Source organism: Branchiostoma belcheri, unplaced genomic scaffold (genome assembly GCF_001625305.1).
Source record: "Branchiostoma belcheri isolate BF01 breed outbred unplaced genomic scaffold, Haploidv18h27 scaffold31, whole genome shotgun sequence".
NCBI classification, from domain to species: Eukaryota; Metazoa; Chordata; class Leptocardii; order Amphioxiformes; family Branchiostomatidae; genus Branchiostoma; species Branchiostoma belcheri.
Window position 1 is genome coordinate 106,949 of NW_017803921.1, and position 25,352 is coordinate 132,300.

The 25,352-nt window shown below is 41.3% G+C and overlaps 2 protein-coding genes across 3 annotated transcripts; one reads left to right on the forward strand and one right to left on the reverse strand.

The window, feature by feature from the left end:
• Positions 1-322: 322 nt before the first annotated feature.
• LOC109474516 (corticotropin-releasing factor receptor 2-like) lies at positions 323-9,682 on the forward strand. Its single transcript, XM_019774809.1, has 12 exons — positions 323-417; positions 1,089-1,205; positions 2,559-2,662; positions 3,437-3,543; positions 5,192-5,312; positions 5,592-5,745; positions 6,920-6,980; positions 7,227-7,290; positions 7,811-7,899; positions 8,540-8,678; positions 9,232-9,273; positions 9,574-9,682. The coding sequence occupies exons 2-12, from the start codon at positions 1,094-1,096 to the stop codon at positions 9,634-9,636; spliced, it is 1,056 nt and encodes a 351-aa protein (XP_019630368.1). The 5' UTR covers positions 323-417; positions 1,089-1,093; the 3' UTR covers positions 9,637-9,682.
• A 2,819-nt stretch (positions 9,683-12,501) lies between these two features.
• Positions 12,502-24,884, reverse strand: LOC109474508 (corticotropin-releasing factor receptor 2-like). Of its 2 annotated transcripts, XM_019774799.1 has the most exons (14): positions 24,724-24,884; positions 23,530-23,662; positions 22,547-22,663; positions 21,496-21,605; positions 20,876-20,973; positions 18,757-18,877; positions 18,051-18,204; positions 15,722-15,782; positions 14,571-14,646; positions 14,259-14,347; positions 13,740-13,808; positions 13,214-13,352; positions 13,021-13,062; positions 12,502-12,732 (listed from the first exon to the last, which is right to left on the reverse strand). In XM_019774799.1, exons 1-14 carry the CDS (start codon positions 24,769-24,771, stop codon positions 12,547-12,549), a joined length of 1,443 nt encoding a protein of 480 aa, XP_019630358.1. In that variant the 5' UTR covers positions 24,772-24,884; the 3' UTR covers positions 12,502-12,546. The 2 variants fall into 2 exon arrangements, with proteins under 2 accessions (XP_019630358.1, XP_019630359.1); XM_019774800.1 differs by lacking the exon at positions 13,740-13,808.
• Positions 24,885-25,352: the final 468 nt, after the last annotated feature.

A 25,352-nucleotide genomic window follows, 5' to 3' on the forward strand; every position in this document is an offset into this window, starting at 1 on the left:
CAAGAGTTACTTCTCGAAAAACACATTTGCGAGATTGCTTGAGACAGTAGCGCCTACGTTCTGCGATGGGATTCAAAGTTGCAGTTACGGTCTCCCACGTACGGGTGAATCCACGCAGTGGGCGTTAAAGTTTTATATGTGCAAACTGAAGTCTACTGTGAGATGTGAAAGAAACAAATCTGATTCAGATCGTTGAAAGGGAAAATGCAATCAACACTGTAAAAGGATTGTTGCTCAGGTTAATTGATGTTAAAGTCTCGCTTATTTCGAGTCTTAATAACTTGATGATCCTCTGTCCACAGCTGCATGTATGGGTCTGTTATGGACAGTCTTTGCGGCTGAGGGAGTACACATTAGACGATATCAAGGAACTGATATGCTACAGTAAGCACAAGGATGTTGGTACAGGTTCCGTGGGTAAGTCTATAAGGTATATCAGTATGGACAATGCTAACTTGTTATATATTCAGCTTGTACATAATGAACGCTAGAAATCGCTGATAATTCATAGGCAATGCAACGCTGTGTTGTTTCATACACGAAAGAAATCACCTGGCAACTTCAAAGTTTAATCGACCAATATGGCGGAAGGTTTTTACGCCATGGTCAAGTGAGTGCTGACACTCTATGATGTAGCAGTTCAAAATCTACTACTGGATAACATATTACCTTCGGTGGATAACATATTACGTATGGAGAAACCAATTAAAACAAGAAAGGCATTGGAGCAAATGCAGCAGATGGCTTCACCACATCCCCCGTACCAAAAATGGGCCTGCACCCTCCCTCACAAATGGATTGGTCTTAAATCACCCCTGTCCAAATTGTGAAGTGTTCCAACAATCTATACCTCCATCCAGCAATGGAATATTCCAACGCCTTTTGCAAATGTCAGGTCATTTGGCCCCAAAATTGAATCCATTTTACGACATGGCAGGGAAAGAAGGAGAAACACAAGGGAAAACAATGCTTTACAGTTCGTGGTGTGGTGAAGTCATAATGACAAAGTCGCTGACTCGTAAGCACAAGTGTCAGTTTAGATCAAGTTATCGCTTTATAGTGCACCTTTTCCCATCTCGTTTGACCAGGTGTGATGTGCAATGCATCCTGGGACGGTCTGACGTGCTGGCCGCCAACTCCCACAGGGAGAGTTGTGCGCATGTCCTGTTTCTCCGAGCTGCGCGGCATCCCATACGACACCAGCGGTAAGCTTAAAGACACTCAATGCAATTTTAGGGCAACTAAATAAAAAAGAAATTCTAGATGATGAATTCTTTCTAATATTGCCATTTATTGCCACTTCTTAGCACATTTTCGACATTTCTTACTTCAAGCGTTTGAAATAGCCCCAAAATAAGCTACATGAGGAGTCCCTTTACTATTCAGCACCACCAACAAATAGCTAGAACCAGCTTTCGAAATGAAAAAAGCAACCGTGTTTCGTCAGCAACATCGTATTTTTGCCTCACAGAAATCAGTTTGCTGTGGGACAGAGCTGATTCAACTAACTGCATGAAAAGACCAGAAAACTGACTTAGAAAACCCAGTTTTACTGCCCTGAAATCGCTTTGGGGGCCTTAATGGTAATGAAAATATAATGCAGCGGTAACTCAACTTATTTTCATACTGAAACTCAGTGGTATTGGCTGCTCTCAAGGAAGTGCAGAGACGTTCAATCAAAAAAACTTCAGAAAGAGCTGTAGGAGAAAGACTACAAAAATCAAAGCGATGGCGTCAGGAAGGCTAGCTAGGTTAAACGCGTTAACATAGACGGGCGGACTCTCCGTTAAAGATGTTATGTACCGAGCCGTACTGCGCAGTCAGATAACGTTGCCGCTACATCAAACACTTATAGTAACTATTGAACCAGACGCTGCCGATTACTTACAGCCGTCTCAGAAACTGCCCTGCGGTGGACAACCAACTTCTTTCAAGTTCCCCACGTTCTGCGTAGGTTGTAGAATGATGTAATAAAGTATAGTAGACCTTATCTCATAAGACAGACGTCGTTATGGGATAACAGAACACTACTTCTCCTCAGGTGCACTGCTTTAGCTTCCTGGAAGACGGATCGAGGTCTTATGGTGCAAATCTAGCAATTCATTTGGCAATATGCGTTGAAAAGGGATAAAGACTGCTATTCAGCCAAAGAACTCCAATTCAACAATAGTTGAAGTAGAAATGCATTTGCCCTTTAAGAAATGCCCAAACCCTAACGGCATCCCTCAGATATTTTTTTGTATTCCATTTGAAATTTTCTGTGGAAATCACCTTTTGCACGACGGGAGTCACATTGATGCGAGTGGGCTAATCAATTCCCGTCATGCAAAACTCTTAAGGGGGGGGGGTCTAGAGGAGCTGGGCGGCGGGGAACAAATATACTACCGGCCCGAAGAGAGAGCCTATGAAGTAGTGCAAGTTTGCACAGAACAAAAGTGAAAGCAACTAAAAGTTCTAATCGGGAACTATGCGGCCCCAGATGCCTTACTGAGGGACGACTGTATTACACCATGAGCTAGATGTTAACTTGAGGAATGACTCCACTCTATTTCTTTCAGAAAACGCGACAAAGTTCTGCCATTTGAACGGCACCTGGGCGAAGAAGGCTGACTATAGTCACTGTCGTCCGGTCAACAAAAACTCCAGCGTGGATGACAGTAGCGTACGTCATGCTCTGCTTTTGTTCAGCTGATTACATTTTGCATGAGTAAAAAGAAAGCAGCTTATTACACAATTGTACATACAGAAATAGTCAATACGGCTATACGAAAGTTTTAAGAAGGTATAAAAAAGATTCATATCAACGCACCATCAGGACACATACTAAACATTTTTAGAAAAATACTATGTACAGGCAAGCATAACACGTTACCTTATTAATTATAAATGAAAGATTCGACTGAAAGCTCATCCGTGTTCAACCTGGTAGAATACATAGACCATAAATTTTCGGTCGAGGTCACCAACCTTGGTCAGATGTATGATGCACTCGCTGACCCTCCGGAAGTCGGAAGCGTGATGTCAACGTCAGGAGTGCATCAAAAGTGGCGGGAAGACGGAATCTTCCACCGTCACCCTCTCGAACCGTGACGGTGGGAGATTCCATTTTCCCGCCACTTTTGATGCGTTCCTGACGTCATCACTTTGCCGACTTCCGGAGGGTCAGCAAGTGTATCATACATCTGACCAAGGTTGACGAGATCGACCGAAAATTTATGGTGAGCTTCCTTCTTGTGTTGGAACAAAGCCTGAACTCTCTAACTATAATCATATGAGCATTGTGAGCAATGGGAGCAATTATGAACAGTTTTGAAATCATTTCATTATACCGCACGCAGAGCGCTAATGACCAAAACGGAAGATAGATTATATTCAAAGACCCGTAGCTAAATGCACCCAAGCTGTTTTGAAGTGATTGTCGTATTTCTTCTTTCAGAGACATTGGGAACAGCATTTGGAGAACGCCAAGCTACTCCAGGACATCGGACATGCTATCTCTCTCGTCTGCCTGGTCTTTGCGTTTGCCATGTTTGCCTATCTTAAGTGAGTACGTTAATCGAGGTGATATTCCAATGGCTACAAGACAGTATCAAATTGGCAGATAAAGCAAGACAGTATCAAATTGGCAAGACAGTACTATGAAATTGGCAAGAAAAAGCAAGACAGTATCAAAATTTGGCCAAAAACAAGACAGTATCAAATTGGCAAAAATATGCAAGACGGTATCAAATTGGTAAAAATATGCAAGACGCGGTATCAAATTGGCAAGACAGTATCAAATTGGCAGGGCAGTATCCATATGCCAACTGAAGTTTGGCTGGCGTAAAGAATACAAGTGGAAAAAGAAAGCCCGATAAAAACGCTCGAAACCACGTCAAGGATACGCTTAAGCCTAAACTTCTGCTCGGAGAGTAGTTAAGTGCCTGTTGATAACATCCTGAAAGCTTCGAAGGTCGAACTAGGAAACAACCTTGATAAAAATCGATGATGTTTTTGTACGGTGACGCAAAAGCGCATCGCAAATCTAATTGATTGTATCGCTTGCGGTAAATTGAAAGCTTATCCTGTCCATCCACTATGTAATCCTTTAAATGCTCTAATAATCCCCTTAAATGACAACTAACAAATCAATATATGTGCCAGGTAAAGACTGCGATTTGGTTGAGTCGGTAAAAAAAGCTTTAAGCCCGATCGGAGTACTCGAGTGTCTGTCAACAGAAACTCCGATCGGAGTCTGTCGGTACATATCTCGTGAAAGCTACATGATATAGTTACTGCCTGCTATTGCCTGCAATCAAACTTTAAGATATTTTTAGTTCCTTTTCGCTGAGAAGAAGTGAGCCTCATAAAAATGCAAGCCAGCGTCTGGGATCAGCATCTCCCATGTCCTCCCCAGTGCGCTCGTGACAAAAATACACCAAGGTCAGACTTTAGTGCGTAACAACATGCGTTATCATCGTCCCGACTGACTACCTCATTATTTCCCCATTTTCTGACGGGCTTGATGTTGTACAAAGCCCCTTAATGGGCCTTTGGACAGTAGCCAAAGTCACACTCAAGAGAAACTGGTAGAGAAAGAATACGCCATATAGTGTTGTACATGTGTGCTGCGGTTTCAATAACACATCACATCACTAGATAAAACGTGGCACTGTGAGGGCATCTGTAAATGCACGCTTATTGTACTTCGTAATGAAACCAAACAGGGGTTTGATAGAGATAATAACAAAATGAAAGCAGATCTAAATGTACCATTATGGTGTCCCTAAAGTTGACATGAAAGGTGTCGCTATTTTACGGTTCCTTTACAAGGACAAGCTTCTCGAATTGAATAGTATGTTCCCTAATAATTACCAGTACAATACTGCTGGCTATAGCTCTCCTTCAGATCATTATTAAGTTAAGTGGAGAATGGATCAGGATGTTCCCGTATAACTCAGTCATGTCACGGTTGTAGTGATGCATACTGCATAGCCTCCTATGGAATTTTGAGCACTTTGCACGATTGATAAACCCAACAAATTTCTAAGTGATCTTTAACAAATGTGTTTTTGATATGCAACTCACAGCACTACTACACGTATCTGTTGGGCATTTTGCTCCATATTCAATGCAGGCAGTTTTAATTACGATTTTCGTCTGATGAAACCAAAACGGCATTGATTAGAAGTATATATGACTTTTTTGTTAGGAGCATCCGCTGTACGAGGAACAACATCCACTGGAACCTGGTGGCAACCTTCATCCTCAGGAACACCAGCTGGTTCATCATTCAGGCGGTGGTGACTGTGGAGGCAGTGCGGGACAAAAGTGTGAGTTTAAGTTCATTACAGGTCGGTCTGTAAAGGGATAGTTCACATGCTGGCCGTGCAGGGACACAGTTTATATTTTAGAAGTCGTAAGCTGGGCCGCTTCAAACGTTAATGAGGTCGCTTTGTATGCAAGAAGAAAATGATAACGTGCGCACAGGGCATCATCGGCGTCTGCAATACGCCTCGCACAGAATAGAATGCAAGAGTGGGTATTTCTAAACCCTGGTACATCTCTTGTGTATATTCTTTAACACGCTGTACTTTCTGTGTGTTATACAGTGGTACTGCCGGGCAGTGGTCACACTCAACAACTACTTCAGCTCCACCAACTTCTTCTGGATGTTTGTGGAGGGCTTGTACCTACACATCATGGTCGCGCATGCGTTTAACACGGAGAAATTCGACCTGTGGGTGTATGCCATGGTGGGGTGGTGTAAGTCTGAACACTTTCCGCTTCTATGCAGGTTTCCTAGGACTACTTGTCGTTATGGTAGAAAATATTAAATATATGATAATACATAATATATCTGTGTCGACTATGAAGGTGTTAAGGTGGTCTTATGGCTAGGGCTGTGGATTTACAATTCGAATGTTCTGGGTTTAAATGCCCGCCAGGCCCTATTCTTGGAATATGCACTTATTCCCCCACTTGACTCAGGTAAAATGGGTAAAAGGTGAATTTACGATAAAGAAACTCCTATAATGGCGATGCAGAGACAAAATACAAAACTTTTCGAAGAGGTACATCTCTTTGTATGCTAATCCTCGTTGCAGACGTTGCAAAGCACAATATAACACAAGGGATTGTATGATTGATTAAAATCGATTTTTGTATGTGTATGTATATATTATATATATATATCCATGGTATATGTAAAGAATAATGAGATCACCTCAGTCTGGACGCGAGCACACGTACTGTCCATTAACGCAGCCAGATAATGGCAGGAGCGCTTTTTGTCGCCTGGATAATGGCCACAAATGGCGATTGTGGGGACAAAAATAATGAGATTTTTTGCAATGACAAACAGGTGTCATACCAAAAGTACTGGCACCATGCGGAGTCCGATCAATTATTAACGTGTGGAAAATGTAAGTCATCCATTTAGAAAAGCTGGCGTCGAAAAAAAGATTGAAAAGATTTCGATTCTAGCGTTGGGGATGAGTAGGCAACAACCAGCCACCTGAGTTGTGAAGTACAACTTCGAGACAATATCACGAATGCAGTTCTTTGCACTGGAAATATTTCTATCTTTTAAGTAGTTTAAAGGTAAAGTAACTCATAGTGGAATAAATACCATCTTCTCACACACCATGCGGTCTATGATATGTACTCTGTTACAAGATTAAGGCACGCAAACGTGTTTTCATAGATGATCACATAACGCTCAGGCGTGAGCCAAAAGACATGTTGGTGAACAATCGACATCTACTGCGGGTTTGGAACGGCAACATAGACATTCAATATATTCTCGATGCGTACAGTTGTGTCAGGTACATTGCGTCATACATCTGGACGTACATCAAAAGCATCAAGGAAAAATGATAGTCAAGGCATACTGAATGATTACATACAGATATGTTAAGTGGGCTTACTGTTGTTCTAGGCGTCCCAGTGCCCATCATTGTAGCGTGGGTTCTAGTGAAGGTCCTAGCACAAGATGAAGGGTAAGTGTTTCTTTTGTTTTGTTTTTTCATTACGTTTGCGCTATACTGATTTATTTTGAAAATAATGAACACATAACAAGGAAATTTGAATTGGATATTAACTAATATGTATAAAGTAATAATCAATATATGCGAGGGAGATCAATAGCTTACATTATTCTACAGACCTCCCTTTATCAACTAACAATTCAAATCATTGAAAAAAAGATATATTGATATCAGATATGACTGAATATCTGTCCACAGGTGCTGGATCTCTTCAAGCTATTATGACTTCATCTTCCACGGACCAATCATCCTCATCTTACTGGTTAGTTTTTTTTAACATCTTCAGAGTTAACTTTTATTTATTAAGCTTTACAGATTAAAAAAAACTGTGAGGAGCCGGCAACAGAAAGCTGGTTTCTCTACGAGGCCGGCTCCAAAGAGTTGGTCAACTATTGCAATGACAGCTGTCGTGCTGGTAAAATCAGTTTTCTTGCCAGTGACATATGTATGTCCAGTGTAGAGATTGTGATTTGTCTGGAACAATTCCTGATTCTACTGGTAAAGATCGCGACCGGTCACCACTAACCATGGAACTCTCATCAATGATGAAAGATCCTCGCCATAACACATTTATGGCGAGGATCTTTCATCATTGATGAGAGTTCCATGGTTAGTGTTGTCTGCTATTTGTATACAAATACTAAACTGCAAGTAATTCCATCAATCTAAAGCGACATGAAAAATTCTGACTATCTTTCAGGGCTCCGAATATTACCGATTCTACCAGATCAGAGTCACTACTCTAGATCTGACATACATGAAATTTGTACATATCGTTGCAGGTAAACTTCATCATACTCGGAAACGTTGTGAGAATACTAGTCTTGAAGTTGAGGGCAAGTCCTGAGCATCGGGAGGCCACTCACTACAGGTAGGACACTCAAATTCTGCATGATTTCCCATATGTCAATCTGACCTTAGCCTGGCCTTCGCAAGGCCCTACTAAAGCCCCTGTCACACATTCAGATTATTCCATTTCCCCAAACACCTGACAATCAAGGTTCGGAGCAGTCTGATCAAATTAATTATTATACGAATTGAATCTGATTGTGCTTACATGTACAACCCTTTGTACCACTTACTGTTCCCCGATGTCGTTTGTGTGCATCCATGTAGCCCCAACAGTCCGGGAGGATCTGCCTCTCCAAGGCGCGCTTCCTATAGGCTGCGCTTCAGGTACATAGAGTACCTTTCTATTGGCCAAAAACAATTCCCTTTAACGTTTATTCTTTGTAACCCGTGAAGGAGGTCAGTGACCTCCGGCGAAGTATTGCGGCCAGTTGGTTTTTATGTGTTCGCAGCTGTAACTCACGATCCGTTTGCTGCTTTGGTCTTTGTATGGCATGTCGTCTGCTGTATGTGCGGGATGATGCACGTTGTTTGATTCAAGATGATTTTATTAGACTAGATAATGTAATATTGCAAAACGACACCCCATATTGAGGGTTTGGAACAGTCCCTATCTGTTTTTGTGGGTGGCCTGATCATGATGCTTGTCTGTTGTTTTGAAGCATCAAGGCGGCCAAGGCTACAGTTGTGCTGCTGCCTCTCCTCGGGGTGACCTACGTGTTGTTTATAGTCCACCCCAGCGGACAGGGAACCTCCAGACTCGTCTTCATCTACTTCAACTCCTTCTTCCAGTCATTCCAGGTACAACTGAACTGGTTCATGACGCTTTCATTTCATAGCAATTGTAATGTTTGCAAACATGCTGTTTATGCCCGGTTTCGTCATCTCAAGAAAATACCAGATGTCTATCACCATGGTAACTGGTGCTATAACAGAGACACTGCCGTGTTGGATTACATAATGCAGCATGTTAGAAGGGTTGCCTTCTCACTCTCTCTCTCTCTCTCACTCTCTCTCTCTCTCTATATATATATATGTGTGTGTGTGTGTGTGTGTGTGTGTGTGTGTGTGTGTGTTTGTTTGTGTTTGAGTAAAACAAAGTAGTACATAGTTCATTGTACTAGACCGTGGTATTTATAAAACAAAGTAAGCTTGATGGTAGAATTGGGGCCTCCTAGTATATATTCATGGTACTGCAATTGGTCTTGATTGATATATACTACCCTGTAGGAACTAATCCATGATATTATTGTATCCATCATCATCATATCTACGTTATATGTACTTCTAATTAGCCTTGAGGCGTGTGTTTGCAATAACCGCATTATTAACTTCTTCTCTGTTCTGTTTTCAGGGATCCTTTGTGTCAATCATCTACTGTTTTACCAACGCCGAGGTAATGATAATTCATCAATCATTTTCATATTTGATCCAAACATAAATGTGATAAAGTCTTACTGAATCCTCAGCATGTTGGAAGCATGTGAAAAGACTCATTTGGCAGCCTTAATGTACGCTTAATGTACACTAAATTGTGACCTAGCAAATGGAATCTTGTAAACTCTCAGTCTCTCTGTCTGTCTCTGTCTGTCTGTCTGTCTGTCTCTCTCTCTCTGTCTCTCTCTCTCTCTCTCTCTCTCTCTCTATATATATATATATATATATATATAGTTGAGTAATATTCCCCTCTCCACAGATCCGCAATGCTGTCAAAAGAAGGATACACCTCAGCCGCTGCAGGCAGCAGGACTTTGTCTAGTGATCCTTAAAAGAACTGCAGAAAAACATCTATTTTTACAGCTGATGGTGTATATGACACACGACGAAGCCCTTAGGGTACGGACCACAGGAGAATAGGTAACAGAGATGTCAGGCTAAATTGTGCATTCCAATAGCGTCATGTCAAGGTCATTAGTTACCACGCTATGATTCAATCAAATTGAGCACAGCGGGATGTATGATGCTCACAGTGGGTTGTACATTAAATTATCAGGAAATTTGAAGAAATTGGGATATATCCGATTGATTCAATCATGTGTAATGAGGTGTCTAAGGATGATGCAAAAAGGTCTTTATGCTGTAACGGTAGTGTACAAGGCAAGTGCAAATGCATAAGCTGTATTGTACGTGCATATTAGGATTTGTATATATATGGTGACAGTTGTCTGGGCTCATAGATCCATAAATGCACGGTACGAGATACTGGGAGGACCTGTCTTGTAATGTACTTCGTTGCACACCAAACATTCCGTAAAGGTATGACATTGTACTCTGTGTATGAATCATAGTCCGTCTGCGCTGCGATGTCATGTTTCTATATACATTAAGATATCCAACGTGGATGTTCACTAGAGTGAAGGAAATTAAATATTTACGCGTTATTCAAGATAAAATTCCGTGCAGTGATAGCAATACATGTTCTGAATCATAAGCAGGATTTTGTGTCGTGTTGACGGAATAAACTTAAAGTTGCGTTGTGTCTGATGGAGAAGTCCTTTATATCGTACTTTTCGTTCCCAACAGCTGCCGAGCTGCCGTGCATGGGAATTGTGACCTCAGCATAAGATACGCGCACAATATTAATGCACATCATCTTTGACATATTTATTGCTTTAGTATTGGTAAAGAACCCCACAAAACATCCGATCAAGTGATAATGTTTAACCAACCTTTGTGATCTCCAATACATATAAACAAATGACCACAAAAGCATGCAACAACCCAAACCATAAGGGTGACGATATTATCACATCAGCAAATCCACAAAATGTACAACTCAATGAAAGCGTTACCATCAACATTAAATTTGTTCCACCTGTCCTGTAGAGCTATGGCGACGGTCAAGTTCCTCATACAAATAATACAGGAAGTGAACTTTTACACCTTACAAGGGTTACACGTACATTTCTTATACCTTATAATGATATGCTTTAGTCTGAAGAATTGTAGATGTATAAGTTATGATTACCATATATATAACCATAAAGAAACACTACTTACGTTGTTCACAAATGAGCAAGATGTATAGTACCCATAGGTTACTTTCAAGAGTAGGAAATTTCCAATTAAGAGGCATAATACTGCAAATTCATAATCTGTCTGTTTCCATTACAGTAAAGCAACAATCAAACCTTTTTTTTGTCAGAATAAAACATATTCATACACGAACACAGATAACGCTAAAGATCTATAGTTATGCTTACACTGACTATTGTTAGTTTATTGTAACATATACATACGCTAACATAGAGATAAATAGAAATATAGTGATACTTACAGTTCATTCTAATGTCATGACGTCAACTCCACAAGCAGCGAGGATAAAAGGCTAAAATCTAGATTGCGCTTCTGTACACGAGAGGGAATGTTCCGAAGTTATTACAATTAATTCTTCTGTAGGTACGAAAACACTACAGTCCTTTATACACTTACAATGTGATACAGATTCTTTAAATATATATACACACATCAATTTTACAAAGTTTTGAAATATAATACCTTAAAATATACCATGTGCAAGGACATCATCATATAAACAATTGATTTCTTGAGTATTCAACTGATGGAGTGTATTAAATACTGTTCCATCGAAAAAGGTTATACTTGGTATGAACAGTTTGTTTAAAATAGAGTCATTCTAATGCGCCAGAATAGGTCTGGTTATTTTTTCAATTAGTGGAAAAGGCTGATATTTCCATATGTCCACATTTCGACAGGTGACCTTTCTGAACCTTATAAAGCAACCCAAACCTTAACTGTGGCGATAGCCAAGTGGGTAGAGTGTTCAGTAGGTTGCGAGTCATACAAAGACTTTATAAGAATGACATGTACTGCATCCCTGACTGTGTGGCTAATATGAGACGGGGGTTCGCCATGCCTCCATCAGGGTGATTTGTAGGGAATCACCAACTTCCAGATGGTGAACAGTCGTACACCGGGGCATGTCACTGCTCTTTTTTGAAAGGCGTGGTGGCTCTACCCAAACACGGGACCGCCTATTACGCTTTATCATAGGGACGTCCCTACCCTAAAATGGTACTCATTTTCACCTCACGATCTTGGATACAAGTGCCACTTATTATGGCATGTACAAACTAAGAAAATAGAATCTGATTCCTCATTTATCCGTCCATGCCTTCATTCGTTCACTTAAAATGCTTCAGCAGCATTCAAACAACAGATTCTGTACATGTCGTTCCGACAGCTGGATTCAATCGAAGGATTGAACACTAAAATAGAATCTTATCTTTTTGACAGTTTGATATCCAAAGAGTCAAAAGCAAGCTGTCACTTAATGTATAACCATTTTGTTCCATAAATAATTTCATCAGGATGGTGAATGATTGAATAGCAAAGTTCCTTATTCACAACGTTTTGGCTTACATTCTTACTGATAATTGTTTTACTGACATCGAGCTTCAGTGTCACCTTCAGAACCTGTACCACCTAGCTTCAGTGCACAGTGAGCCAGTACCACCTAGCTTCGGTATACAGTGAACCAGTAACTCCTTGCTTCGGTGCACAGTGAACTAGTCATAAGAGCCCTGATGAAGATGACGGGCACCCATTGAAACGTCAGCTCTTGTTAAACAAGTGTCGATAAGAAAAAAAACTTTGCTTTTCCACTGTTATTGTTGTTTTACAACGGTAGAAGAAAACCGTGGACGTCTTACGCCGTGTGGACGATGACGCTCTTCTCGTAGGCAGACGTGTCTCGTATGCTGACGTTCTTGTTGCCGTTGCTGGGTCCGGCCGTGATGCTCGTCATGGGCATGTGTTTGGACGGAGGGGAGGCAGACGTGCACCAGTGCTGGTCCCGCCAGATGTCCACATGGCGCTTGATTGTGGTCTGAACCTACAAACGAAGGAGGAATGAAGACCTTCATCATCCGTATTTGTCTAGGCCCCACAGGGCCAAGTACAAGTAACAGAAATGTAGATTTTACAAATATATATATACAGGATAGTGTTTAGCATGACAATCTAGTTTGTAGATTTTTACTACTCTCTATCCAAGCTGATGTTAAGGCTTAAACCAGTCGGAATTGCCCTGAGGAAGGTGACAGACGTTCACCAAAACGTCGGCTGAATAATACTTTGTTGTGTAAAAAGAGTCTCTTTACTCAGGCCTGGGCATTCTTACCTCTGTGTTCGTGAAACAGTAGATGATGGACACGAAGCATCCCTGAAACACAGTCAGAGGAAACGGATATCTTGAAAGTCATCTGTGTTGTTAGAAGTCCTTAGAAAGCAAGTTTAAATTGTTATTTCCTATATATACGTGAAAATCGTCAGCATAAGATTGATAATCGAAGATATATTCCAGTAATCTGTACCTGAAAGGACTGCAGGAATGAGTTGAAGTAGATGAAGAAGAGTTTTGATGTTCCCTTGCCGCTGGGGTGGACAAAGAACAGGATGTACGTGATGCCCAGCAGGGGCAGCAGCACCACGGTCGCCTTCACCGCCTTGATGCTGAAACATGGAGGAAAACAAGAGTTCCACGATCTCATACCTTCGCCAAATGATGTTAACCCTTCGGGTGGACGAATTGATTTTGCAAATGATAGAATTTCATCATTTATTATGGAACTTAGATCCTGATTTGCATAATTATTATTCATTCATGACAAGCATCACTTCCGCTACCTACATAACAAAAACCACGACAACCTGTCAACCGGTTCTTTAGTAATCCTCCTTCGATGATTTTTCAACAAACGCTCCTGCAGTTCCAGGACAAGCTGCCAGGAGGACTAAACTAATTCTAAAATTTGTGACTCTAGAATGCCCATTGCCTTTTATTTTCCCATTTCCTTTCTGAAAAATGTTGGATGATTTCGATATCACATATGCCCTTACCTTGATTGTAACTTATAGGAAACACGTGACATCCTTTGAGTCGTGCCGATTCCATCTGCCGAGTACTCGCTACAAATTCAAACACACGTTTATTTATTTATTTGCTGAATTTTCAACTTTTGGATGGGCCGAGCTATAAAAACATGAAAATAATCAGTATAACAAAATTTTAAGATAATAAATTTGTGATAAAACATTGTAACACAAGTAACCGAAAGTATACGTGAAAAAATGCATGTGTTAAACTGACCTACCCAAGATCCATCTCCAGAGACACGGGATTTGATATACAAGACCTCAAATCAACCATGGCGGACAGATCCCTGTGGAGTACAGTGGTGCAGCAACTTACCCCGCCCGACAGGGACGACGGATGATGATGATGATGATGTTACATGAAAACAGCCGACATTGCCCCGACCTAACCCCGACCTATTCTTGATCATGGTTGGGGTAAGGTCGGGAGGCCATATACGGATATGTGTGGCTGAGGATTAAGTCTGTGTGCGTGCTTCTCACCTGTAGTGTGTTGTATCCAGGTTGTTCGGACTTGCACGCAGCTTCAAAACCAAAATTCTCACAATGTTTCCAAGGATGACAAAGTTGACCTAAGGAGAAATAAAGCATACATGACGTATTTCTGGATTCCTTGACAGATGCAGAACTTAGATGTTGTTGTAGTGTTTGCGCAGCTGTGTGGCCCAAGGCTACCGAGACGATGAGGGGCGCCGCCATATACACCATATGGTGTGGGACAGAAGTATACTGAACTTAACTTTAAAAGTTCAATATAAAAGTTTATTAGTGGAAGTGTGGGGATTGTGATCTCACCAACAAGACGAGAATGGTGGGTCCGTGGTAGATGAAGTCATAGTGGTCCAACCCTCCAGAGGTGTCAATCCAGCATCTGCAGTTCACAATGTTGTAAACGTTTTGTTAACTATTTTCATTATTATCTTATCTTCATTATATATGCAGACCAAACTGGGCGTCAATATTGTTTTGGCAACTGGGTTCAGGTTACTTTTCGGGCCAGAGAAATCGGTTAAAGGGGCTCAAATATTTGAAATACGCTTCAAATAGCTACACAATAGTGTTACAAAGAATTCTTATTCAGAGGTCATTCTGGCCCATTCCGCCTCTCGTGTGAAGATGGTCATTGTGGATGCTTCACATCTATACGATGGGGAAAACTGCTGGTAAGCATATAGATTTTTTTTGTCCTTGAGAATATTGACTTGCAAAGTTGATGGAGGTGAAAAAAGTAGAGTCAACATGTAGGAAATCGATTGTGAACGAACTCCATCACTTAAAGCGCACTCCATTTCGATTTGAGCATCCTGCCCTGGGTGAATACGTCTCTAAATGCAAACGAAAGGATTTTCACGACCTTGAGGGCTCCATTGCTGGAAATGATGACGATACCATGCGCTACGATAGACAGACTAGCAGGTACGAGTAACGCACCTATTTCACAACTAGCCTCTACCAGGCTTCTGGAAGTGGCTGGACAGAGGGGGACACCTAGCTTCAGTGCACAGTGGACCAGTAACACCTATCTTCAGTGCACAGTGAACCAGTAACACCTAGCTTCAGTACACAGTGAACCAGTAACACCTAGCTTCCGTGCACAGTGAACCAGTAACATATAGCTTCAGTGCACAGTGAACCAGTAACACCTAGCTTCAGTGCACAGTGGACCAGTAACACCTAGCTTCAGTGGACAGTGAACCAGTAACACCTAGCTTCAGTGCACAGTGAACCAGTAACACCTAGCTTCAGTGCACAGTGAACCAGTAACACCTAGCTTCAGTGCACAGTGAACCAGTAACACCTAGCTTCCGTGCACAGTGAACCAGTAACACCTAGCTTCAGTGCACAGTGAACCAGTCATAATTTCCATTATGAAGAGGGCGGACAGTCATTAAAAATTCAGGCCTCGTTAAACAAAAGGTGGTAAATAAAGAATTTTGCATATGTACCTTTCGTTCTTCAGGAAGATTTTCACCATCATCCACGGGACAATGATTGGAACTGGAACGCCTGGGGTAACCAATATTGACAAATGCATATCAAGAAAACTTTTTTTTTGATAAATCTAACATGTCATATAGGCAACTATATATCACACAGAAAGCGCACTTGCGTGCAAAGAAAGATGTAGATTATATAGATTTAAACTCCTTTGCGAGGATTTACGGTCACCACCTCTGCCTTTTCAAAGCTAAGGATGCATATGTACAACACTAGCGCTGTATATGTTCACAAGACGTGCCCTTGTACTTTGCCCCAACCTTGTTCGCTAAGACATCTGTGAGCCCGGGGGCTTCTTCACAACTCCATTCATATGTAATTTCTTTTAACTCAAAGTTAAGAAACAGAAAATGAAAAACCTGTCCATCCTCTATCCGTGGAGACTTCTACGCCCCCCAAACCCCAAAAATATACATCAACACAAGGCTGAATTTGCACGAGAAGTGTCCTTGCACTCTGCCCCTATCCTGTTTGAATTGGCAATTCCACTGATCTGTGTGCTTCTTTAAAGATCCCTTCATATGCAATGGTGTCTTTTTATAGTTCATTTTCCTGCGCTATTCCACCTCGGGCGGAATTTGTGTGTCCATCTGCGATTCGCTGTCGACATGTCCTTGAAAACTACTGCCTTGACCGGAATTACATTACATACAAACGTCCTGCCCTTTTGAGAGGATTCCGGGGCAAACCATCACCTTAGCCTCCCCCTGCGCTGCCCCGATATGTACTTGTAATGATCGCAAAGTTTGTAAGAAGGGCGTAAAGTGCTCTCAGTATGACCTGTTCTCTGGTGCCAATCTTCCAGGTCCCCGTACTTAGAGCTCTACTTTGATGTCAAACCCTCGAGGACGTGTTCTAAACGTCTCATCAAGTTTAGCTGAAATGACTTTAATCTAGACTTGGCAGTAAGGGACTTGATTACAGAAAGAATCATTATGGAAGTTATGCACTTAAGTGTACAGAAATATGTGGATGTACGGATTTAACTCGATGAAAAAACATATTCAGGGCTATTAGCTTCCTCGGTTCACTGAGCATCGTTTGTAGCTCTTTCGCTAGACATACATAGCTGAAAGTTTGTCTTTTCTCTTCAAGTCGTCCAGAAATTTAAATGATCAGAATCAGAATCGTGATTTCTTTCAGCTTAGATGTACATGTATGAGACATGAAAACATGGCCGTTCTCAATCTATGGGCACTTCTACATACAATTCGAAAAGAATACATCAACACAAGCGCAGTATATTTACATGAGAAGTTCCCCTGTACTTAGCCCCTATCCTGTTTGAATTGACACGTATGCTGATCTGTGAACTTATTTCAAACAAACTCCCATCATATGTAATTTTACGCTTGCTATATTCAATTCCAGCCTGGTGAGACGCCATGGTTCTCGGAGTAATCGAGTATGAGTGAGTGAGTTTGAGTATTCCATATTGGGTGGTATTTGTGTATCCATCTTTGTTCGAATTCACTCGACGAGGTTCTCTATCATTCAAAACTCCTGAATTGAACGGCTGTTGTCACTGCAAGGAATTTAGATTACGTGGACTTCCGGTCCTCACAGAGGCTTAGTCTCCCCCTGTTCACCCTGCATATTCCTGCAATAATTGCAAAGTTTGTAAGGAGTCACGTTTTTTCTCAGTATGAATTGTGGTTCCCTGCATTCCTCCACGTCTTCGGTACTTAGGGCTCCTCTTTGATTTCTACATCTCAAGGAGTTTTCTAATGGTTTCCCTTCCCAGAAAGAGCCTTACAGAAAAGATATTCCCCTTAAAACCTCTCATCTCTGTGCATGTAAAATGCAATTTCAGCGTAATTTGAAGCAATAAAATCAGTGCAGCAAGCTCCTTTATGATCTCGTGCTTAAATATGGCTGTAAGGTGAAAGTATGGCTTCTCTCCGTGATATTTTACACAAGACGTGATTTAATCAGTAGATGAATTAGCTTTTCGTACCTCGAGGGTCATTCTATAAGCTTCTGGTTGTGATCCGAATCCCTACCCTATAAGCTTTTCGTGGAAATACTCCCACAGTTTTAATGTGCGCCAAGCCTTTGAAATTCACTTTGTCCCATCCATAGTCAAGACACACGCCTGTGCTTTATTTCTAAAGACAACTTCCGTTCCAGCGAGCGTTATTATATGTAGAGGGATGAAATCTATTATCCCCATCTAACCACCCTTGGGGTGCTCCCGTGTGTATATATTATACCATTCATACTTCTGCTGTGCCCTGTACACTAGGTTGTGCAAAAAAGATTATTGCATGTACTCACACCAACCAATCAGCGCGTAGACCCAGAACTTGATCCGCTCGGTCCCGAACGCATGCGCGATCATGATGTGGAGGTAGAGCCCCTCGACGAACATCCAGAAGAAGTTGGTGACCTGGAAGTAGTTGTAGAGGGTCACGGCAACCCGGCAGTACCACTGGAACAAACAGGAGTCTCTTCGTGAATACAGACATGTACATACACAAATACTCTACAAGCAGAGGTTGGTGGGGAGATTGTTACCAGTAGTGTGATAGTGACAGAAAAAAAGGGGCATTTATTAGAAAGGTAACAATCTTCATCATCAACGTTTGTAGAGTAGACACAAATTCCTAGTACAATCAAATGACAAAAATATATTTTGATTTCACTTGAACACACTCGTAGGGTATAATATTTTGGCATGTCCACTTCCTGAATGGCACTTACTTACAAAGGAGTTTGGTTGCAATTGATTCAACTTACAACTGTGCTTTGTAAAGAAATGACAAGAAAATTGACTTTTTAATCGTCCTGATATTACATAATGCAGCTGTATATGTACGATTTGGGGGTTTTCTAGTGCAACCCATCACACTGCAGCGATACGCAACTAATGCGGAAGTAACTATGTCACTGCAGGGCATAAAAAATCAAGGGTCTATGACCTGATTAAGACACCAAATTATTGGGAAATATTGTGTAAAGGTGTCAGCAGGACAAGACGTACGCTGTTGTCCTGCACGGTCTGCACATCCACCACCTCCTGAATGATGAACCAGCTGGTGTTCCTGAGGATGAAGGTTGCCACCAGGTTCCAGTGGATGTTGTTCCTCGTACAGCGGATGCTCCTATATTAGGAAACACACAGCATTCGTAGCCAACTGAAAGTTTATTGCACAGCATCGGACGATATGAAGTTGTAAGAAGTGTTTCATTGTATAGTTGAAGTATATGGACCTCATGTGAAGTTATCTCCTTTATTACTTATCAATTAGTGATTTGCAGTGCATCTTGTTATCTTTCGTATATGTTTTTCCTGCAGGACAAAAGGAAGAATAGTGACTATGTATACTAATTGTGCATCCAAACTGAACTCGCCAATTTTATCAAGCAAAATTTCAGGCAAAGCTTTGTTAAAGAACATAAGCTAACTACATTGCCACAATGTACAGTGCAGGGTCTTTTATATAAGTCTACCGGTTGTATCAATCTAATACAATACACCCGCACACGCACTAAGCTGTGCAATGTATAAACTTTATGTAAAAAAGACAAAATAAAGTTTGTTTGTTTGTTTGTTTGTTTGTTTGTTTGAACAATTATTGATTAATTAATGAATAAAGACCTTGATTGTACAAACATGCCCACTGGGTTAAGTACAAAGGTTAACTTGAGTACACAAATATATACACAACAAGATCAATCTAGTACTAGCACTACAGTCGACGTCTGTTACATAATTTCGACTTCTCTTCGCTTCTCTGTGATGTTGAAAAGATAAGAACATACAAGTTTAAGGATCGGGGGTTTGTCTAAGTTCATTAAAAATGTGAATTTGTCTGTATTACATAGGTGTGTAAAGTTGGGAAACATCGATGTTATCCGTCTATAAAGTTCAATTCTCGCACTGTTATACAAACTACATTCTACTACGAAATGAAGTTCATCTTCTATTCTATCTAGATTACAGTATCGACAAATACGTTGTTCCAGACGAGTGAGAAGCTCAACTTAGCCTGCAGGACGGTTTTCATTGAGGTCATGAGGGAAGAGATAAGTTGTCTGGTCTGGGATCTCGAACCAGACTGATAATTACAGACCTACTCTCGGTGCTTTACATTATTCATAAACAGGCTGTATATATATCCGCCTAATATCTTACATTAGGGTGGGCATTAGGTTGAAGCACCTAATGCCTGTAATTTTCCGGAGGCGTACTTTACTGAGTATATTGAAATGTCACTGGAAAGTGTGAAGGTCGCATGAATGCTTTTCGGTGGAAAGCAGAGCCACTCATCATCTTATAAATTGAATGTTAATAAACTAAAACGTTGAATACATTATTCATACTACAATAATTCTGAAGCCCACAAGCCCATTTCATATTTAATGATTGACTAACATTAGACATAAGTGGATTATTACAGCTTATCATACACCATAAAGGTATTGGATTTGTAAGGTAATTTGTAAAGTGTTATGCCAACTATTAACGTTGGAAAACTGAAAGGAGGAAAGTACAAAGGGCACGTAAGTGGTTTGAAAGGCAGTCCTGAAGATGTGGAATGGTTAAAAGCAAAGTTCTTCCCTGTCTCGTAGTTTCCGGACCTTTTACCGTCGAGTGGAAAAACATGTACCAATGTCAAGGATAGAATCTCAATAGATAGGCGCTAATGTGCATAGCAAGGACATGCGCAAACTTGAAGCTAACATGCAGTTTCTGAGATCGTAACGTAAATATATGATGACATTTCTCAAATGGCATCACCGAATAGCGCTGATGATGAGAAGAGAAATATTACTTGAAACTTTCAAATCTCGTTTTAATGATGTGTGCTATATGTAGCTTTATATATCGTGATTTGTTGGTGAATGTTAATTTATAGTTTTCATCTTGCTGTGAGAAATTATTCAATTCAGCCTGAATCTGTGATATATTTTTACTTTGATATTTCTATTTTGATGAAGCACCCTTCGTCTGATGATGATGACGACGAAGCACCCTTCGTCATCATCATCATCATCATCATCACCATCATCATCATTAGATAAGTATTGCCATCATCATCAACCAAATATAGCAGGGCTTTATACAGTCTTGGTTGTACAACAGTCTCTTAACTAACCTCAGATAAGCAAACAGGCCGAAGGCGATGACCAGGCAGACCAGGGAGATGGCGTGGCCAACATTGTTCAGCAGCTTGGCATTCTCAAGATGGCGCTCCTAGCCAGGACAAATAATGAGAGACTTTATTGTAAATACAATTACGGTAAAGGTGGTCCCGTAAGACCTGGCAAAGAGAATCCTGCAGGGCACTCTGGGAGGAGGACGCCGTCGGGGAAGACAGAGAAAGTCCTGGCAGGACAACATCACAGAATGGGTATTGCTGAACCTGCCTGAAAGGATGACTGCCGCAAGAGACCTGGAGGCATCCTCCCTTCTGCCCTGTCCCCCCAACTACCAGGAGGTCAAGGGACAAGGTAGGTAGGGCCCGAAGCCTTTTTTTGAGGGCGCAGAGACAGAGGGTTTTTACCCCATTGCTGTGTCTAAGGCTGGGAGTTGTAAGGTGGAGCCTTTCCTTGTTTTTACACCGCATTTTACCTCTCCAACACCGCATTTTACCACCCTCAACCATATCCTTATACATCAAGACATGTTTGATTGCAAAGATCTCAATACCACCTTCCACAGTATCTAGAGTATATAAGTTTTAACATGGATACGTTCATGGAATAAATTTCTTACCATTTCTGCGTTCTCAGATTTGCTGCTAGCGCTGATGGGATGGCAGTTGTCGATGTAGTTCGCCTTTCTGGCCCAGGTGCCGTTTTTGTAGCACAGCTTCGTTGCATTTTCTGCCAAGAAAGGTGACTTACTATTAATAATAAGTCTATTCATATTACCAAGACATTCTGACAAGGGGCACGGTGCGGCGAACAGTAGTATAAAAAACTATACAAAAAGTATACAACTGAACTATTATAAAAAAAACGAACCGAATTTAGCACTTCACGTGCACCTGGCACTTGCCACAAGCACGTTAACTCATCGATGTGACAGAAAGTGCTTCATGTACTTTTCACAAATGTGTTTTTATTGACGTCGTGTTTGCTGAAGCGAACGACACTAGAATTTCACTACGCATCATGTGTAGTCCTTCACTGTCATGTCTTTACGGGGAAGATAGACGTTTATTGGTGGGGAAGACCTTTTCTTTCTACCAGTTCAGCTCGTCTAGACCCTGAGAATAGGTCTGTCAGTGTTTTCCTGCAATTACGCCGCTTACAGCTAACGTTACATGTAATGGGTGTAAAAGCTGGTTTGACGTCAAACGTTTGTGTTAAACGCCTCATCAAATGGCCGACAAGGACCAAACTAAAGACCAGTAAATATAGTACAGCAGAACCATTTCCCTCAAGTGAACAGTGTAACAGTGGCGGTTTATAGGCGCTACCAACTGACCTGGCCGAGGGGTCTAGATCTTTTAGCTGAATGGTTAGAGCGTCGGGGTGTCAACTGGTGCCCGGGTTTGGCGTGGGTTCGATCCCCTGCCCGGGACCAGGAGTGTCTTTCAGTTTCTACTCCCCTAATTCTCAGTGGTTCTTTGGGAGAGGACGACAGCTAACAAGGCTGACACTCATGCTAATAAACATGTGGTCTCTAATGAAACAATTGGTATAATGAAAATAATCTTTTAAAAACAATATCCTCTTGATTGTATTTATTTTGCAATAATGTTTAAAATCTGAACTCTTTTTTTGCTGGTAATGTGTGACATGTCAGCACTGATCGGCACCTGTAGTGTCATACTGTATCCCACGAAGCTGTGCGGGACAGGGCATGCTCACTAGTGTCCCAGCGGGAGCCGGCGGCCAGCACGTGATGCCGTCCCACGTGGCGTTACAACTGGGACCTGAGATGGGCAGAAAAAATAAGAACAGCACCAGTATTATATAACAATACTTAACAATTTGAACCTCATGTTATAACAATATCTATTTATGTCACAATTATTTCGCAGTTTGGGACCGCATTGTTAGCAGTATAACCTAGCTTCCTTCTGTTAACAGTGAACTAGTAACACCTTGCTTCAGTGCACAGTGAACCAGTAACACCTTGCTTCAGTGCACAGTGAACCAGTAACACCTTGCTTCAGTGCACAGTGAACCAGTAACAAGTAGCTTCAGTGCACAGTAAACCAGTAACACCTAGCTTCAGTGCACAGTGAACCAGTAACAAGTAGCTTCAGTGCACAGTAAACCAGTAACAAGTAGCTTCAGTGCACAGTGAACTAGTAACACTTAGCTTCAGTGCACAGTAAGCCATTAACACGTAAGCTTCAGTGCACAGTGAACCAGTAACAAGTAGCTTCAGTGCACAGTAAGCCATCAACGCGTAAGCTTCAGTGCACAGTGAACTAGTAACATCTCCCTTCAGTGCACAGTGAACCAGTAACAAGTAGCTTCAGTGTACAGTGAACCAGTAACAAGTAGCTTCAGTGCACAGTAAGCCATCAACACGTAAGCTTCAGTGCACAGTGAACCACTCCAGTAACAAGTAGCTTCAGTGCACAGTAAGCCATTAACACGTAAGCTTCAGTGCACAGTGAACCAGTAACACTCAGTTTAACGCACAGTGAACCAGCCACAACGAGCTTCATTGAACAGTGAACCAGTAACACCTAGACGGTCATCAATTAATTGATTAACAAAACGTCAACTCCTGTTAAACAAGTGGTTGTGAATACAAAAAAACCTACTCAATCTTCTTGTTCCCTACCTGTGGTGTAGAGACGAGCGTCCTTATGTTCATCCTGACACACCAGAGTCATGAGTTTAAACACGTCCACGCCATCGGGGAGTTTTATGGGCGTGTTGGCCTGAGTGCCGCTGGTGCCGACAACTTCGCACATCTGACAGCAAACGGAAGGAACAGACAGTCTTACAGTCAGCGGCAATATTGAATGGCCATGCAATGTATATTTGTAGTTTTTATTCATCAGCAATGATACATGTCATTACTTGGGCCACAAGACGGGATTTGAAGTATCCCAGTGAGACTTGAATTCTCTGAGAATAGATGAGTTGGTGACATGTCTGGGTAAGCTGTTCCAGGGATAAAACTGTTCTTGTAGATATTGGTTCTACATAGGTGTAGTTAGAGTTGCATGACTTGTTATTTGTTCTTTTTAAAAATTTTCATACTTTTATGTTCATTTTGCTGTCAGTATTACATCTTTGCTTGATAATACAAGAACTTTATTGCACGACAATGATAATCAGAAGCTAAAAAAAGTCCATAATAACTGTTACATATTTTGACGTCAATAACCATAGAGCGTCTTATTCACCGCATCATACTTTCATGAGCCACAAATTAGATGATATGACTTCTAATTGTTTACGTCTAGATGTACGTCATATATTTATTGGTATCCTTTGATTGCCCACAAATTAGATAAGCTACAGCAGATCACACATCTAAGCAAAACACAGTTATCACCAAGGATTGAGGTGTCCAAAACCTAATTTCAGTTTATCCTAGAACTATTGCAGATTTGATTATCACCATGTTTTCAAACCTTTGGGCAAAAATAAAGGTGTTTTTCAAAAACGAAGATGTAAGATCTTTTGATTGCTTATAAATTTCATTAATTGTTGTTGTTTGGGGCCTTCAGTCAAAGGCGTCGCTAATCTAATTGCATCCTGAAACGGTGATGGTGTCAGAAGGACTAAGTATCGGGATGTATTGTAAGATACATAAACATGACATTTGTATAGAATTTAGGGATTCTGTTAATGAGCATGGATATGATTTTATGAACATTCTCATATATTTCAGGCGATAACGAATGAGTTACTTTTTCTGGTAAGTTTGGTGAGTCTGGTTCTGGAGAGTCGCGGCATTGCCTAAAGGTGGTTTACCGGTTATGCCAAACAAACAAACAAACAAACAAAAACAAAAATGATTTACCTGCAGAATGCAGTAGAGAGTCGCGGCAACCGACCACCGTACCGGCATGGTGCCTGGGGGGTTTGCCGCTAACTACGTCACAGGGTGATGGAGCACGGACGGAGTGAGTACATCAGGCCGCTCCACATCCGCACGCTCTGACGGGTGGGACGTCACGCTACGGCAGCCTACACACGGCCGGAAACACGCAGACGTGGAAATATCATTTCATCGCTCGAGGTCTTCCGGATGGATGAAACATACGGCTTTGCATAGAAAATGTAATATGAATACTCTTTGTAACACGAGATACACAGTAGGGGCACTGAAGGCTCACCAGCAACGTGAACAACAACGAAAACATGATGAACACAAACTGTCAAGTCCCTTTTTTAGTATTAGTATTTAGTAGTAGTATTAGTATTTAGTAGTAGTATCATGTAGTAGTAGTGGTAGTATTAGCAGCAGCAGCAGCAGCAGCAGCAGTAGAAGTAGTAGTAGTAGTAGTAGTAGTAATAGTGCATGTAGTAGTATCAGCAGTTGTAGTAGTAGTAGTAGTAGTAGTAGTAGTAGTAGTAGTAGTAGTAGTAGAATAGTGGTGTGTGTTTAACTACCACACTCTTTCCCAAATACCGAGTGCTAAGCAGATA

Bases quoted from the DNA above. Each gene is read 5' to 3' on its own strand.
- LOC109474516 (XM_019774809.1), top strand. From the start codon at position 1,094: ATGTGCAATGCATCCTGGGACGGTCTGACGTGCTGGCCGCCAACTCCC. The intron at 1,206-2,558 runs GTAAGCTTAAAG...TATTTCTTTCAG, and splicing joins CATCCCATACGACACCAGCG to AAAACGCGACAAAGTTCTGC. The intron at 2,663-3,436 runs GTACGTCATGCT...TTCTTCTTTCAG, and splicing joins CCAGCGTGGATGACAGTAGC to AGACATTGGGAACAGCATTT.
- LOC109474508 (XM_019774799.1), bottom strand. From the start codon at position 24,771: ATGCCGGTACGGTGGTCGGTTGCCGCGACTCTCTACTGCATTCTGCAG. The intron at 14,647-15,721 runs GTACATATGCAA...TGTGAACTGCAG, and splicing joins ATCTTCCTGAAGAACGAAAG to ATGCTGGATTGACACCTCTG. The intron at 13,809-14,258 runs GTGAGAAGCACG...TTGAATTTGTAG, and splicing joins CTGGATACAACACACTACAG to CGAGTACTCGGCAGATGGAA.